This window comes from Augochlora pura, chromosome 11, assembly GCF_028453695.1.
Source record: "Augochlora pura isolate Apur16 chromosome 11, APUR_v2.2.1, whole genome shotgun sequence".
In the NCBI taxonomy this organism is placed as follows: domain Eukaryota; kingdom Metazoa; phylum Arthropoda; class Insecta; order Hymenoptera; family Halictidae; genus Augochlora; species Augochlora pura.
Genome location: NC_135782.1, coordinates 14,894,657 through 14,910,710, shown reverse-complemented (window position 1 = coordinate 14,910,710; position 16,054 = coordinate 14,894,657). Strand labels below are relative to the sequence as shown.

Sequence of the window (16,054 nt, the reverse complement as noted above, 5' to 3'; positions counted from 1 at the left end):
TCAAGAAATTAAAGGGCCTGAGGACCCAAAGACTGAAGGAAGTAGGGACACAAAGACTGGATAAAAACCCAGTGACACAAGGATTGAAATGATTAAGGACTCGAAAACCAAGGAATCTAAGAACCCAAAAAACCAAGGGCCTGAGGACCCAAAAATTTAAGGATTCACGAAACCAAGGATTCAAGAACCTCGACGAAGTTATGATTCAACGAGCCAAGGATACAATGGAGGAATTATAAAATCTAGGGGTCCGGAAATGAAAAATATGTCTTAAAAATAATTGGGCCTAATGATCCAAAAAACCAAGGTCCAAAAGTCCAAAAAAGAAAGGAGCGATTAAAAGTGTCGAAAGGTCAAGAATTTAAGGAACAAAAAAATCGAAAACGAAAAGCGAAAGGACGCAATTAATAATAACTGAAAGGGCCCGGTTCAATAAAAGGTGTGTAAGGCCCTAAGATCTAGAAAGATCAAGACCTCAGGGAATTGATCTATTGATGAAAAACTGAAAGTGTCAAAGAACGAAGTGAGTCGACTATATCAAAAATCCTAGGACCCAATATAGAATCAAGAGTCTAAGGCCCAAAAATCCAATAAAATAAAGTACCCAAGAAGTCGAAAGTCGAAAGTCCCAAACTATCGATAAACAAACTTACTGGACTAGTAAAAAGTCTAAGAATATTATTAATAAAGTTAAGGGCCTAAGGCCCAAAAATCCAACAAGATAAAATCCCTCGACGAGTCGACAATCGAAATACCAAACTATTCTAAAACGAAGTGACTGTACTAAATCAAAGGACCCAATCAAAGGATTCAAGCAAACATCAGGGCCCAAATCGGACCCAAAAATCCCCTCCAGACCTTATCAAGTGCTCCCAGTCGAAAAGTTCCGGTCCATTGTTCGCGGCATCCGTGGTGAAAATCGCTTGCGCGTATCACGGTGCCAGGTGAATCTCCGCGCGTAAAAGCTGTCGCCGCCGCGACCTTGAGACCGTAGATCGTTCCGCAACACAGTTCTGCATTTTTCGTCCCTTCCTCTGTCCGGCCGGTTTGCCCCCCGATAGACTGGCGGAAACGATGATTTAATGAGCTATGCCGCGGTGGTAAATAGACGGTGGTGGGGGGTCGGGCACGCGGTGCCCATCATCGGGGTTTTGGTCCTCTTGGCCGCGACTTTCAACGCTGGATGTTCAGTTTTTGGTTAGCTGTTGCACCTTCACCACTCCGGCCGGGCTCTCCTGGATAACGGCGAACCGGACAACCATCGCCGACCTGGCCAGAACACGCACTCACGCTCGCCGCTAAACGGACACTCGCCGGAAACAAGGTGAGCTCGAATTGAACGCGTTTAATGCGAGACGTTTAATACGCGGTTACGGTTCACGTGCTTCTCGTATTAAATTCGTTGTCATCGACGACGATAATCAACAATCTCATTAAAGCGGGCTTCTTTTATAATATCCTTCAAATTGTTATATTTTTCGAGGAAATTTTTAGATATTACACTAATCTCGATTTTTGGAAGATACGTCAGTTTATGGTTTTCAGTGCTCAGTGAGGGAAATGTTGCTTTTATAATTCATTAATTTTTTCGTTTGTTTGATTAAAGGGTTATTCACGTGCTTTTCGTATTAAATTCGTTGTTATCGTTTAAAAATCGGCTTGAAGGGGGTTTTTGTGTTAGACGATTTTTATAATATTCTTAGAATTTTCCCATTTTTCAAAGAAATTATTAGTGCAAAGATTCCAGTAAAATAATAAAAGAAAAATATTATAGTGATTTCGCTTTTTTAATACAAATTCGCAGGACAGTTTTTGGTTTTTAGTGTTCAGTGACGGATATTTGGTTTTTTTAATTGTTTAATTTCACATTTGTTCGGTTAGAGGTTGTTAAGTGTATTTGAATTATTTAATTATTTTAATATTGTGGTTGAATATATTGTTATGACGGTTTTTTATGTTTTATTATTTATTAATGTTCATATAGATGAAAGGAATATCAGTGTTTCAATTTGTTTATTTGCAATACAGTGAAAGTTGAATTGATTTATTAAATAAATTAGAAATTTATATTATGTGCTTAGTGGTTTTTTTCTTTTTTAACGATATTTTATAAAGTCCAAAATTAGATAATTAATCAAGAAAATTACTTCTACAAAGAGATTCTACAAAGAGATTGCATTTATTATACTTGGTGATTTTGTCAATGATTCACTTGGTTTAAAATGTTTTTATCGATCCATAATTCTTTAAATTGCCTTGCTCGTTATGTTTTTATAAATATTGACCAGTAACTATGATACAGAAAGAGATTAACATTGCTCTTGTACCATTAATAATTTCCTTAAAAATTTAACAATTAACCTTTACATAACCTTGATCGATCCAATTCTACTTCCTGAAATTATTACAATAATTTTCCATATTTTTCTACTGTTTTGTTATTTATCTTAATGTTTATTTATACTCGAAGTTCTCACGGAAGTCTCATTATTAAAAATCATTGCGCTCGTCTCGACTTCATTTGTCACTGTTTAAAAACAAAAAAATTATTATTATAATTGGTACATTATTGATATATTATTAATGTATTAGTCATATATTATTAATACGATATTAATATACTTTCCATGTCAATATATTATTAATATATTACTAATACATTATTCGTATATTATTAATATATTATTAACACATTAGTAATATATTATTTTTCGAAATTTCGAAAAAAAATTAATTTTACTATAACACGTGCTTCTTCGAACCAAATTATTAGTTCGTTTATCAATTTTTTTTTCATATTGTTAATAACAAAAAGTTATTATCACGGATTACAAGAACTTTATAATGAAAAGCACCCCGTATAACCCTTTACACCACTCGCAACAATTATTCAATCACATGCATTATTTATCACATATCCCATCCTTTAATTTGTTGCATCTCCATTGCACAAAATGGCGGCATTCTTTGACACTAACTATAGAAATGCTACGATCTATATAAAGTAGTCTATATAAAAGACAACGTAACTCGTTAAAAATCATATATATTGTTCAGAGAAATTTTGGAAAATGATATAAAACTTTGTTCTTATTTAGAAATTTGTTAATTTTTTAATTTCTCTTAAGGAAGTTACACAATATCCGTATAATTAACTCTTTCCACTCGAAGCCGTTTGAATTGCAAATCTCCAATAATTTTCCTGGCTTCTAGTTTTATTTCCATTTTTTATAGTTCATTCTATACATATTAAATCACTCGAGTGCAAAGGGTTAAGTGATTAAAATTTCAATAAAACCAATTACCATGCTTAAATATCGACTACCATGCGACGCTAAACCTGAAATTAATTCTTTACTGGAATTTTAAATGAATTGAATTATAATTTTCATCAAATAGAGATAATTCAATTTATTTCAAATTAAAAGAGCGACAATCAATTATTATCTTTAATTATGAAAACCACGAATTTTTGTCATTTGGCTATCGATGTTTTATTAAATATTTGCTAACAATTTATCGAATATTTATTTAAAGTGCACAAGAGGTTCGACAAATTACGGAGATCTCGTGCTAACAAATTGTTAATAATCTATAAACTTTATTCAATTATTCTCTCAATATCATTCGAAGGACCTCGCCTTCCTCCTTCCACCATAACCTTAAAATCTCCACAAAATGACTAAACATATCATCGATCGAAACATTTCTGTCATCGCTTTTAATTTAAAAAACGATAGAACATACTCGTCGACGAGTCCTCCTTCATTTGTAAACAATTTACTCATCATTATTCATTGGTATAACATTTAAATTACCAGTCGCCGGATGCAATATTTTATCGATCGACGATCAACAAATGAAATGTTATTTACTTATTCCTGTCATCTTTTCCAATTAAAGAAGACCATACTTGACAATATTCGTCGATATAACATTTATATTATTTATCGCCGCCGGACGCGACATTTTATCAATCGACGATCGACGAATGAAATATTATTTACGGCCGGGTTAATATTGACCCGGCCGCCATCGAATCATCTTTCCCAATTAATAAAGAATATACTTGATAATTTTTCTTAGATTTATAAACAATTTACTCGTCGGTATAACATTTAAATTACCTCTCAGTGCGCGATGCGACATTTTATCGATCGACGATCGACGAACAGAAGTGTTATTTACGGTCGGGTTAATATTGACCCTTCCGCCGGCCGGCAACGTTTGAGTGACGTTCTTAGTGACGATTTGAAAACTGCGCTGTCGATGGTCGTCCCGTCGATCAAGGACAAAAATTGCAATCGTCCTCGGTTCACTGTCGCGCGACCTGTTCCCGATTAACCACTTCGGTACGAGCGTCGACTATAGTCGACGGCCACAGATGAACACGCACAGCCGAGTGTCGACTATAGTCGACGGCCAAGAACTTTTGCCTTATCTCTACAATTGCAGTGTTTACGTCCAGAAATACACATAAATAAGCTTTTCTCGTCAAAGATCTGTAAAAGAGCAAAACGGATTCACTGTCGATGCACGAAGTAGCATGCGAATGGTGAGTGCCGGCTGTGGGCACAATTTCGTGGCCGATGCGCGCCGTACCGAAGTGGTTAATATTTCCGCGTTGACACGTCGCTGACGTTTCTTCTGTTCTTCCGCCTGGTTCATACGGTTCACACGCAATGCATTCCCTACACGTTGGAACGCGGTTCTCCATTTGTCGGAACGAGTCCGACGAACGTGGGAAAGTTTTCTACGTCATGTTTGACGTTCGTCAACGGAACAATCGTTCGGAACGCTTTCAATCGTACCTTCTATGTTTATTTTATTCATTAGGTTGGTGCATACGAAATACCGGATGTTTAAGTAAATATATTAGGGTGTCACTTAAGTTTCTTCTCTTTTTTTTATGCGAAATGTATACACGATATTTGTTGTTTAAAGTGGATTTATTAGGTTATATATGAACCGTTCTGTTCTATAACCTTCTTCCATCTCTCAGGAAGCCTCATTATGCCCTCTTTCCAAAATTGTTCAAGATTATTTACAAAATATTCATCTAGGTGCGTTTTCATTTCGCTTATGGATTTGAAAGATTTACCACGGAGAGAATTTTTTATGGAGAGGAACAAGTGATGATCGGATGGAGCAAGGTCTGGGGAGCTAGGAGGGTGAGGTAGAACGTCCCAATCAAACTGTAATAATTTTTGCATTACGGCCAACGCAACATGCGTTCTTGCGTTGTCACGATGGAAAACAAACGCTCCGTCGGTTCGCCAATTCTGGCCGTTTTTCTGCTATGGCGGCTTCTTAATTGATCCAGTTGTTTGCAATATTTGTCAGCATTGATCGTATCACCTTGACGAAGGAGCTCGTAGTACACTACACCTTTCCAGTCCCACCATATGCACAAAAGAACCTTCTTCGGATGAAGTCCAGGCTTCGCAACAGTTGAAGGTGTATTTTCCTTGGACCAAGTGCGTTTTCGATGCACATTTTGGTGTAAAATCCAAGTTTCGTTTCCAGCGACAAGCCTCTTTGACCCTTTGACTACGGCAGATTTTGGCATTTGGTTGTTTTTCGTTAGACATGCATTTTCTAAGGAAGTATATTAAAATATTCAAAATATCGAATTCTATTACATTAAACCAATATTACTTGAAGTGAATAATAATTTTAAACTTTTTTGCAACATATAACATAAATATTACGCAATATATAATTAATCGAATTTAACAATAAACGGGGGCGAAATTTTATCTTGACGCCTATTGGCGCCTACAGTGCCGGGAAGCCAACGTGTGTCGGACGCCAATAGGCGCCAACAGTAGTCAAAGGGTTAAGAAACTATCCCTTACATGTCGCTGAAGAAGCAAATCGCACGTAGAGTCGCGGTTCATAAGACCGGTCTCCGTGAATAGGTGTGGAACTCAAACTTCATATCGATTCGCTTATCCCATCTTGATTAAATGATTATGTACCTCCTCCTCGATCTCTCCATCTAAAAACTTCTATTTCTATCTTACTTCAGTCATCCTAAAACTTCGACCTCCCTTTGCACAGTCTTGATAATGTGCTTATCCGTAATTGCTGGGCGGCCGCTGCAGTCTTCTTCTTTCAACTCGAAATTGCCAGCTCTAAATTGTTTAAACCAATTGCGGACGGTCCTAACCTAGAAGTATCTGAGACCTCAAAGTACCTAAAAGCTTGGCATCACCTCGAACCTAGACATAACCTAAAACCTTGAAATATCTACAACCCAGAAGTACCTTGTCAGCTCTATATTTTATAAACCAATTGCGGACGGTCCTAATAGTCGTAGCACATACGTAGCATATAAATAATGATCCTACGAATAATTTTTCTTAAACTTTGCCGCGATGCTATACAATCGACGTTCTCACGTGAGCTGAAACACATGTGTGTCGATCAACCGGAACATTAATCTACGTAATCGTGTGTATTATAGTCACGTGCAAGGAAGCGTAATGAATCATCTGAGTATACTTGTAAAGTTTATACAATCGTGGGGAGGATCACCGGTTCCAACAATAAACTATCGACGAAGCGCGTCAGTAGAAATTTTTCCACAAATTCGAATCATTCGTTAATAAACTACATCGATAATTATGATGTTGCGTCATTCTGTACGCATTTCGATCAGGCACAATGGTAACATTGTCACATTCGGTCGAATGATAATGATAATAGTAACAATAATTCACTAGGCGAGTCGTATTAATATTTATAAAAATTGTTCCTGTTATTTTTGCAACAATTTAGCAGTGATTTTTGCAAGTGAACAAATTCTTAATAATTGATAGTAATTGTACGATTTCTGTGCATTGTTTCGATGTTTTCGATATTTTTATTGACCTGATAGTTTAGTTAACTTCGTAGTTTCATTATAGTATCATGATTTAATTAGGTTTATATTTTTATTTTTTTGATACTTTAATTAGTTTGATATTTTTTATTTTTATAATATGGGAAGGTAATTTTAAAACATGGGAAGGTAATCCTAGGACGTGGGACCAGTCTCGTGAAGACCTGTGTTCATTTTTTGTTTCTGAGGACAGATTGTGCGATAGACTGTCACGTGCTGTGAACTATACGAGTGATTGTGCCGATTCGTATTCGCAATACGCGCGAAAAAAATTAAAGTACTGCAGTGAAACTCAAATAGAATTTAAACAATCCGAATTGATCAGCTTGGTAATTGGGCATGTGACGGGCCCGACTGTGCGACAGTCAATGATGAACGCGCGCTACCAAACTACCGCAGAATTGTCGATAGGGATAGCCCAATTTACCAAGCCGAAAGCTATTAAAGTAGAGGGTCGAGAAGCACGTGAAACGCGGGACGAAAAAGGGCCGACGTACCGGAATAAAAGATGTTACACCTGTGACAACGTGGGGCACACAACAAAGTATTGTCCGAAACGACCACGGTTAGACAGGAATCGTAGCCCGGAAAGACGCAGATCACCGAAGCGTAGCCCAGAAAGACGCGTGGTTACCTGCACGTTCTGTTCGAAAAGGGGTCACGCAGAAGATAGTTGCTGGATTAAGCAGCGCAAAGCACGAGAAGATAGCGGCGCCAACAGAAAATTTGACCTGGCAGAAGGAAAACACCAGAATTATCAGTAACCAAACAAATATCTGTTCTACAGACCATAAACTAACACCTATTCTTTTGCACGACACCCTAATAAAGGAAAGTTTGATAGACAGTGGTGCAACCTGTTCGTTGATCAGGGAAAAGGTCGCCAAACAGGCCAATTGTAAAATAAACCCTTATGCCACCACGATACGAGGGTTATCCAGTTCCGCTACTACGACGATCGGGAGTACCACGGCTGTTATTCAAACAGAGGGATTAGCAGTCGAATTGGATTTATTTGTTGTTCCGGAGGATGCTATTCCGTTTGACTTAATCGTGGGTAAAAACGTCCTCGCAAGCAGCGGAATACAAATTATCACCGACACCGACGGTACGACGAGGCTCCAGCCAGCGTGTTTCAACGGACAAGGAAGATGGACAACACGCGAGGCCCTGATGGAAGTTTTAAATCGATATCGACGCATGATAGCGTCTGGCAGCAAGGTTCGAAGCGTAAGTACGGGAGAGTTGCGAATTGTCACCAAGGAAGACCGTGTGGTGAGTTATCAACCATATAGACTTTCGATAATGGAGAGAGAAAAAGTTCGCGAGATTATAGCAGAATTAATGCAAAATGATATTATTCGGGAAAGCACGTCGCCTTATGCGAGTCCCATTATCTTGGTGAAAAAAATTAATGGCGAGGATCGCATGTGTGTGGATTTTCGGGCTTTGAATAGACTCACGGTGAGGGACACATTTCCGTTACCTTTAATTGAAGATCAATTAGACCGTTTAGGAAAAGTAAAATATTTTATAACATTAGATATGACGTCGCGATTTTACCAAATTCCAATTGCGGAAGATTCGATGGAAAAAACAGCGTTCGTGACAGCCGACGGTCACTACGAATTTCTTAGAATGCCGTTCGGGCTTTGTAATGCACGAAGAATCGCGTTATCACTCCTACGAGCTGGAGACGTTGGCGATCGTTAATGCCCTGAAACATTTTCGCGTTTATCTTCTGGGAATCGCTTTTAGAATAGCAACCGATTGCAACGCTGTTAAAGCTACAAATACGAAAAGAGATATTGTGCTGCGAATTGCTAGATGGTGGGTTTTTTCAAGACTACACCTTTGAGATAGAATATAGAAAGGGCAAGCAAGTAGAACATGTAGATTACTTGAGCAGAAACCCACGTAAAGACCACAGAGTAGATTTTGTTTGTGAGGGATCCTGGCTAGAAATAGCACAAAAGAAAGGCGAGGAGACTCAAGACATCATAGGCAAAATACAGTGAAATCATACGATCGCGTCGGATTTTGAAATGAGAAACGGAATTTTGTGTAGGAAAATGCGGAGAGACACCGGACGAATAATATATCGTAGTTTTGTTCCAAAAGGAAGTAGACTTGCGGTGCTGCGTCTGTATCACGACGAAAATTGCCATGTTGGTTTCGACAAGACATATGATCGGGTAGCTCAGAAGTATTGGTATCCAGGGATGCGTGCGTTCATAAAGAAATATATTGATCACTGCATCACTTGTATAGTTTCCAAGTGCCACACCGGACCACGGCAAGGATTTTCACATTCAATACCAAAAAAATCGATACCGTTTGACACAATACATTGCAATTGTGTTGGCCCATTTACCATTAATAAAGAAGGTTATCAACATATTTTAATAATTGTTGATGCATTTACAAAATACATTCAGTTGATTCCGTTAAAAACCTTAAGTGGCACGGAGACATTACAGGTGTTCAGAGAAAGACTCGCGTTGTTCGGAACGCCGCGCTTAGTAATTTTAGATAGAGGAACAAACTTCACGTACAAACCAGTGAAGCAATTTATAGAAAAACACGGCAGTGAGGTGCATTTTATTGCCACGGGAGCACCGCGAGCCAATGGGCAAGCCGAACGCTATGTAGCGACTGTGACGAATCTCCTTACTGTAGAAACAAAGAAAGAATGGTCGAGCAAATTGGCTAAGCTAATGTTTACCCTAAATACCACAGTGCAAAAATCAACCGGATTTACGCCTAGTAGATTGTTGTTTGGGTTAGATCAAGGTCCTGGTATTGTAATGCGTGCGGAAGAAGAGTTACCACCGACAGATGAGGTAGTTGATGTGCTTCGTGATAGAGCTGCGGCAACAAAACGATTAGAGGAAAATGCGACTGCTCAGGAGCTTAGATTTAACAAAACTCGCAGGAATAATGTTATATTTAAGGACGGCGACACAGTATTTGTTAAGCCTACTGATGATAGGCGCGCGAAATTGGATGATAAATATACAGGTCCGTTCACTATTTTGAAGGTTTTAACGAATGACCGTTACGAAATTCTAGGAAAATCAGGCAGGCCCCAAGTGGTTCCCAAAGATCGTTTAAGAGCATGGAAGGGTGATTGGGAAGGAGACTTTGATGTCTGAAATGAAGAGGCTTAGTCCATTGAGTAGCCGTGTTAGCGTGTCTAATTAAGATACTTTGTTGTTTAAAATTCCTTGTATTGGAAGTATATTTTTTTTTCTGTGTGTGTTTTCTAATTCAGCATCGTAATAAAAACGAGAGATATTTAAAATAAACGGTTGTTTGAGTAATTCAGTACATTGTTATAGCAGTCACGAGACGTGTTTGTCTACTAGGACGTTTAAAGATGCAACTTATTGCATATTATTGTTGGTGGCACAAGCATGATCACGTACCCCGTAAAGCGCGTGGCGTCGGCGAAGGTGACATGTGGAGTGTTCACGGGTGAGTAAAGGACAAATATGACACGATCACGAACTCCGTAAAGCGCAAGGGCGTAGGATAGGTGATGTGTTACTGTTGGATTTGTTTATCACGATCTCCGTAAAGCGCAAGGGCGTAAGATAGGTGATGTGTTATTGTTGGATTTGATTGCCATGGACTCCGTAAAGCGCAGAGACGTAGGATAAGGCAATGTGTTATTGTTGGATTTGATTACCGCGTACTCCGTAAAGCGCAACGGCGTAGGAAGGGGTGGTACAAAGTTGTTGTATAATGTTTGGAGGTATTAATGCTGTTGGGTGAATTGTATATGGTGAGACAATCTATGGAAAATTGGGAGAGGGTCATTTTGTATATGGCGAATTGTGTTGTGAATAGTTGTTTGATTATTCAATACGATCAGCTTTGGCTGATGAGTTATAACAGAGATTTGGATAGATTGAAATACAGATCGATTAGTCTATTTGGAGTGTCGTAAATTAAGTGGATGCTTCCCGAGAGCGTGAAGCATGTCAGATTGGCCGTGTTAGCGCAACGTATCTTTTTAAGAAAATTGGGGATAGGGACGACCGAACGATGGTCGGCCGTCGATGGATTTATGGCAGGGTTCAAGGATGCGCGTGGCCCGGAGGGTAAGCGAGACTAAACAGTCCTGGCAATATGCGACGCGACGGCTGATGACCGCAGTGGGTCTCCCAGCTGTCGAGTGTCGAGCCATTGACTGTTTATGGAAAATGTGTTTAGAGAAGGCAAGCAACCGTCGTTGCATTGCCAAAGAATGAAACTCTGTTCTTGGAGGATCTGACCACGGAGTGGGGAAAGCACAATTGCTTTTTGGTAAGAGGACTGTGTTGGACCGCACGGCACTTACCCCAGAACCTTGGAAAAGAGCAGTCGTCTCGACTAATTAGCTTAATATATCTAACATATTTTATAAAATAGCATGTTTTTATATATTTTATTATATTTCTTATTGATTTCATGCTTTGATTAACTTAATATATTGATTAGTTCGACGTTTCCTATTTTCATCATATTGGTGTCTCCATTAGCATGATATTTTTGTTAGCATAAATATATATGTTTCATATATTTTATATACATTTTATATTTTTATATATTTTACACATTTTATACTTATTATTGTTACGTACGAACCCGTTCATACCGTGCATTTTTCAAACTTTCTATTCCTCGAAAATTCTTATCTCCCCTACAACGACTCATTAGAACGGCCGATACTTAAACAGAAGGCCCCGAGCGTCGCGGCTTCCCGCGCATCAGACTTCGACAAAATCACATAGGTATAGGAAAAACCACGTAAACGCATTCCTGACCCCCTTATTCCACCGAATTCCGGGGAATAAAAGGGGCACGTTTTCTTCTCTCACCGGGCACTACGCAACCAAAGTCGGCAGGGTATATACTACGTGTCATTCTCGTCAAAAACTGTCAGGCTGTACGAACCCCCGCATTTCTCAGTGCGTGAAAACCGAGAATACCGGACTTAGGTACCGCGTTACACTCAAACACTTCAACATTTGTAATAGACTCAGTTATTTGTAGAATATACTTTAGTATTTTTATATTGAATCTTAGAGTCAAGTTTATTCATCGTTCACATCCTTTCCTCCCAGTTGCTAGTATCATATCCACCACGGTGTACCTTTGCCGCTCGAGGTATACCAATTAAAGAGTTACGTGGCTAAAATTTCCTTATTCCTTATTCCGACTCGTAGGCCCCGACGGTGAAACAGACGTCGGCTCATCTACGAGAACCTTCCTGTGGGTCCCGGTGGTGACACAGACATCGGCTCGTCCACACTCTCTCGTCATTGTGGGTCCCGACGGTGAAACAGACGTCGGCTCGTCCGCAATTGTTCAATCCTTATACCCCCAATTCCACAAATTAACGAATCCTCGGTCATGCACGACTGTCTTAGCCCTCGGCTCGCAACATTATCTACATTTATATTTCTATGTATTTTTATTAGTTTTTTATCGGCTCAATATTTTTATCTTTTTTTATTATTTTGGTATTTTTATTGGAATTACGTTTACTTCATATATATTTTTTTATATAATATTATTAGATTTGTATTAATCTAATAACAATGTTACTTTAATTTTAGAACTCGCACGATAATACTACTACGAAATAGACTGCCAAAATGACGAGCATGATTCATCAGATAATCAGCAACTATGACGAGATCGAGGAGATCAACAAAGGTAATTGATGGAGAGCGAGTTAAATGTCAACATTTCGTATCGACACGGTAGCATCGTCAATATCAAATAATTCGATAAAATAAATAAATTCGAGATAAAATAATTCGAAATAAAATAGTTCAAAATAAATATATCAATAGAATTCAAAGTTGCAGATAATAGCAGCTATAGTTTGTGCTGTCCTTATGACGACACTGTAGACTTCCATACCAAGTAAATAAAAAATCGAACATATATGAACATATATTAATAATTGTTTAAAAATTCTTCTCAAAATATGCATTCCAGTCGTCATTCTGGTATTTTTTTATTAATTGAAATATATCTATGTGGCAATTAAATAATGAAAATATAAGTACTCTCAAAAAATTAACATTGTAGCAAATAAATATATAAATTATAGAATTATTTAATCAAAGTAGTATTTTGACTATAATTTTAATTAACAACAACAAGTATATATTTATACATATAACTTAATATACAACACAAATATATTACTAGTACATATCCAGCAATACTATTAATATTAATATTACTATTGCACAATCATTTTGTCATAATAAATAATTGTCTCTTGCAACTTGTTATTATTAATAAGATATCTTTTAGCAACAGATTTTACTTAATTTAAGTAAAATTAAATAATTATAACTTCTGACAATAGAAAGAAATTTAATTGTTGATTTTAAATTTCTCAGAGTTGAAGGTGCCAACATGGCTGCTTATGGGGTCCCCTGGACCCATGCTAACCATCGTCGGCTGCTATTTGGCGTTCGTATTGAAGGTCGGGCCACGAATGATGGAGAAGAGACCGGCTTATCAATTAACCAATCTTATGATCGCCTACAACGCCATCCAAGTCGTCTTGAGCTTGTTCATCGTTATGCAAGTAAACAATCGCTCTTTTTAATTTAACAAATTTTAAGAGTCAATGATGTAAAAGTACAAATTTCACTTTTTAAAATGAGCCTAGGCAGACCGCTGTATGATTTTTTCTGGCATAGTTACAGTAGGTTGAATGTAGCGTGGTTTGGTTTCAATTATTGACTGAGAGTGACGAGTATACTCGTCACGAAGAAGAATATTAATATTGACATTATTTGTACGTAAAGAGGTCTCGTTATATAACTTTGATATAATCCTGACAATTGTTGAAATAATAAGTGTGTCTGCTGTGAGAGAATTGTGATTTTTGTGACGACGATTATACACGTCACGAAGAAGTGACATTATTTGAACCTAAGGAGGCTTCGTCACGCAACTTTGATATAATGTTGACAATATTTTGGAATAATAAAAGTGCTTGCTGTGAGAGAATTGAGATTTTTGTGGTGACGAGTATACTCGTCGAGAAGAAATGGCAATTTTAAAAATAGAAAGAATATTCGTCTTGAAGAAATAGAATTTTCTAAAATAATAAGTGTATTTGATACGACGAAATGACAATTTTCGTAATGACGAGTATACTCGTCACACAGAAATAGCAACTGCTGCAATAACGACTATGCTTATCTCGAGGAAATAAAATTTTCGAAAAGAAGTGTGCTTGACGTAAAGAAACAGCAATTTTTTCAACAACGACTATACTCGCCTAACTATGCAAATTTACAATAAACAACGTATAAAATTTTAATTGCAGGTATTTGACTCAAACATGATAGGTATGATCCTTTCGCCGAGGTGTAGCAAGACGCAGCAATCAACGATAGACTTGGGTCTTCAGAACGTGGTAAGTGAATTCACTAATAACATAACAAACAATAAAACTAATAAAAAGACAATAAAAGACAAATAATGAATACCAGCAATATCACAATTAAAAATAGAATTACGAAAATGCGAAAGAATAATAACGATAATTCTGAAGCTACTGACAGATTGCTTTCAATTAAATACAAAGTTACAACAACGATTTATAAATAAAGAAAGTTGTAAATAACAACGTAAGGAGAATCTTGTTAATAATATATTAATATTTCAAACGTTCGTCAGAAATAATAACGAGTTTATTCCATATAGTTATCAACGACCGCCTGGTGGTACCACTTTGCCAAGATGATCGAGCTTCTCGACACGGTCAGTTGCTCAATTTCCATAATAGATGATCTCCTCTATGAAATCAACGGGAAACAAGTACGGTTGTGAAAATTATTCTTCCCGTCCGCAGGTGTTCTTCGTGCTCCGTAAGAAGCAGAATCAAATCACTTTCCTCCACGTGTACCATCACACGATGACAGCCGTCGTATCCTGGATTTACGTAAGGCTGCTTCCCGGCGAGCAGTGCGCACTACTTGGTATACTGAATTCGTTCGTACACGTCGTTATGTACACTTATTACATGCTGACTGCGATGGGCCCGCAGTACCAGAAGTACCTGTGGTGGAAAAAGTATATCACCTGGCTTCAACTGGTGAGTCGATCTTTTTATTAACGTTAACGTTAATTAAAAGGAGACTACGGGAAACACACACAACAGTATCTTAAATATACCTAGGTAGTTCCTCGTTAATTCGTCAATCTACCGTGCCGCGTCGAGTGCCGTACATTCTACAACAGAAAACTTCGCGCCTTTGAATCAGCATACTTTTCAGTTAGTACACTTTCGAATCGCTATACTTCGGAAGCAGTGTTTCCTTGAATTATTATACTTTTGCATTACTATAGTTTTTAAATAATTTTTAATTTTAAATTGCTCTAATTTTGAATAATTGTACTTCAATCGCTATATCTTATATACGAATTAGTATACCTTTGAATTAGCATGCTTTTGAATGAATATACTTTTCCATTACTTTTCAATTACTATAACTTCATTATACCTCATATACAAATTAGTATACTTTTGAATCACTATACTTCATATATCAATTATTATTCTTTTGAATCACTGTACTTCATATAAGAGTTGCTATACTTTTGAATCACTATACTTCATATACGAATTATTATACTTTTGAATCACTATACTTCTAAATTAGTATACTTTTGAATTAGTATAGTTCTAAATTCTTTTTCTAAATATATATGTAAGTCTATACTAAATTTCATTTACACCGAAACGTTTGCTCTGCCCAGGTGCAATTCGCGGTGGTGCTGAGCTACCTGTTCATAGTGCTGGTAATGGACTGCCAGACACCGAAGCAGCTCACGTACTTCATGATGGCGAACATGATAATCTTCCTCTACCTGTTCAGCGACTTCTACAGGAAAACCTACAAGCCGAAGGAAGTCTAACCACGTGGTCCAGCGCGCATGTGGCGCCTCCCACCCTACGAGCCCAACAAACTCTCCTAACCAAGAAGACAGTGTGATGGACAATCTAACCCTATTAACCCTTTCCACTCGAGACTTGTCTGAAATAATTTTTCTGGTGTACAGTATTTCCAATTTTAAGCGACGAACTGCATTTTACATATACAAATATATATATATATATATATATATATATATATATATATA

General features: G+C 37.5%; 1 protein-coding gene across 1 annotated transcript; it reads left to right on the top strand.

Moving 5' to 3' along the window:
- The first annotated feature begins 603 nt into the window (after window positions 1–603).
- Bond (elongation of very long chain fatty acid james bond protein) lies at window positions 604–16,007 on the top strand. Its single transcript, XM_078194066.1, has 7 exons — window positions 604–1,324; window positions 12,493–12,592; window positions 13,294–13,484; window positions 14,235–14,324; window positions 14,615–14,671; window positions 14,763–15,005; window positions 15,671–16,007. Exons 2-7 carry the CDS (start codon window positions 12,532–12,534, stop codon window positions 15,827–15,829), a joined length of 801 nt encoding a protein of 266 aa, XP_078050192.1. The 5' UTR covers window positions 604–1,324; window positions 12,493–12,531; the 3' UTR covers window positions 15,830–16,007.
- The last annotated feature ends 47 nt before the right edge of the window (window positions 16,008–16,054 follow it).

Coding starts and splice junctions, on each gene's coding strand:
- Bond (XM_078194066.1), top strand. CDS start 12,532: ATGACGAGCATGATTCATCAGATAATCAGCAACTATGACGAGATCGAG. Junction 12,593..13,293: donor GATCGAGGAGATCAACAAAG/GTAATTGATGGA, acceptor TAAATTTCTCAG/AGTTGAAGGTGCCAACATGG. Junction 14,672..14,762: donor TGATCGAGCTTCTCGACACG/GTCAGTTGCTCA, acceptor TCCCGTCCGCAG/GTGTTCTTCGTGCTCCGTAA.